An 801-nucleotide genomic window follows, 5' to 3' on the forward strand; every position below is an offset into this window, starting at 1 on the left:
CGCCCGGCCCAGGCTACAGCTCCCCCCGCGCCGCGACGGCCTCGGTGGGGAGCGACCACTCCCCGGTGACCGCCCCGCCCGGGTCCGCCGCCAGGGGGCGGTAGCGGCTGCGCATGGACTGGCGGGGCGGCGGTGGCGGCGGCGGCGCCGCGGGGCGGGGCGGGGCTTTCGCTTCCGTCCGGGGGCAGCGATGGGGGCGCAGCTCAGCACGGTGAGTCCGCCGGGCCCCGGGGTGGCGGCGGGGAAGCGGGGCCCTGCCCCTCCCGGCAGCGGGCGTGTGGGGGTGCCGGCTGCCGTGTGGTGCTGCGTTCGGCGTCCCCCCCCCCTTACCCTCCCTCTCTGGTTCTTCTCAGCCCAGGCCCTCAGCGAGCTGAGGCGCCGAGCTCAGGCCCCGAGGTCCCGCGGGCCGTCTCCGGGTGCGTGAGCGGAACGGGGGCGCGCCGAGCGGTGTGGCAGGGTGCTGGAGGCCCTGGCTGCCTCCCCCTGCCCTGCACCCATCACCCGGGGGTGCCCGTGCTGGGAACCGCCTCCGTGTCCGTCCCCCCTCCGCAGCGCTGCGGTGGCCCCCTGAGGCCTTCTCGTGGCCTGGCGTGGGCCGGGGCCAGCTCGGGGCCAAAGGGCACCAGGCGGGCGGTGCGGGCGGGCAGGCAGTGGGCACACTCGGCAGCACGGCTGAGGATCAGGCCGGTGTGTGCTCCCTGCGGAAGGCCAACCCTCACCGGAGGGCGGCGGGACGGGGCCTGGCTCTCCCCGCCACCCCGCCGGCCGCGCCCCGTCGCCATTTTCCCGCCGCGCCGCCCC

The 801-nt window shown here is 78.9% G+C and overlaps 2 protein-coding genes across 2 annotated transcripts in view; one reads left to right on the forward strand and one right to left on the reverse strand.

Moving 5' to 3' along the window:
• The window catches only part of LOC106896769 (poly(U)-specific endoribonuclease-B-like), a 10,984-nt gene extending 10,869 nt beyond the window's left edge, over positions 1–115 (reverse strand). Inside the window, 1 exon segment of the mRNA XM_014956992.1 lies at positions 32–115. Coding sequence (XP_014812478.1) covers positions 32–115 — 84 coding nt within the window.
• Positions 116–160: 45 nt separating this feature from the next.
• Positions 161–801, forward strand: part of LOC106896788 (NADH-cytochrome b5 reductase 3) — a 23,296-nt gene continuing 22,655 nt past the window's right edge. Inside the window, exon 1 of the mRNA XM_014957031.1 lies at positions 161–211. Coding sequence (XP_014812517.1) covers positions 191–211 — 21 coding nt within the window. The 5' untranslated portion in view covers positions 161–190. The remainder of the gene's footprint in view (positions 212–801) is intronic.

The sequence above is a fragment of the Calidris pugnax genome, unplaced genomic scaffold, assembly GCF_001431845.1.
Source record: "Calidris pugnax isolate Ruff unplaced genomic scaffold, ASM143184v1 scaffold189, whole genome shotgun sequence".
Classification (NCBI taxonomy): domain Eukaryota; kingdom Metazoa; phylum Chordata; class Aves; order Charadriiformes; family Scolopacidae; genus Calidris; species Calidris pugnax.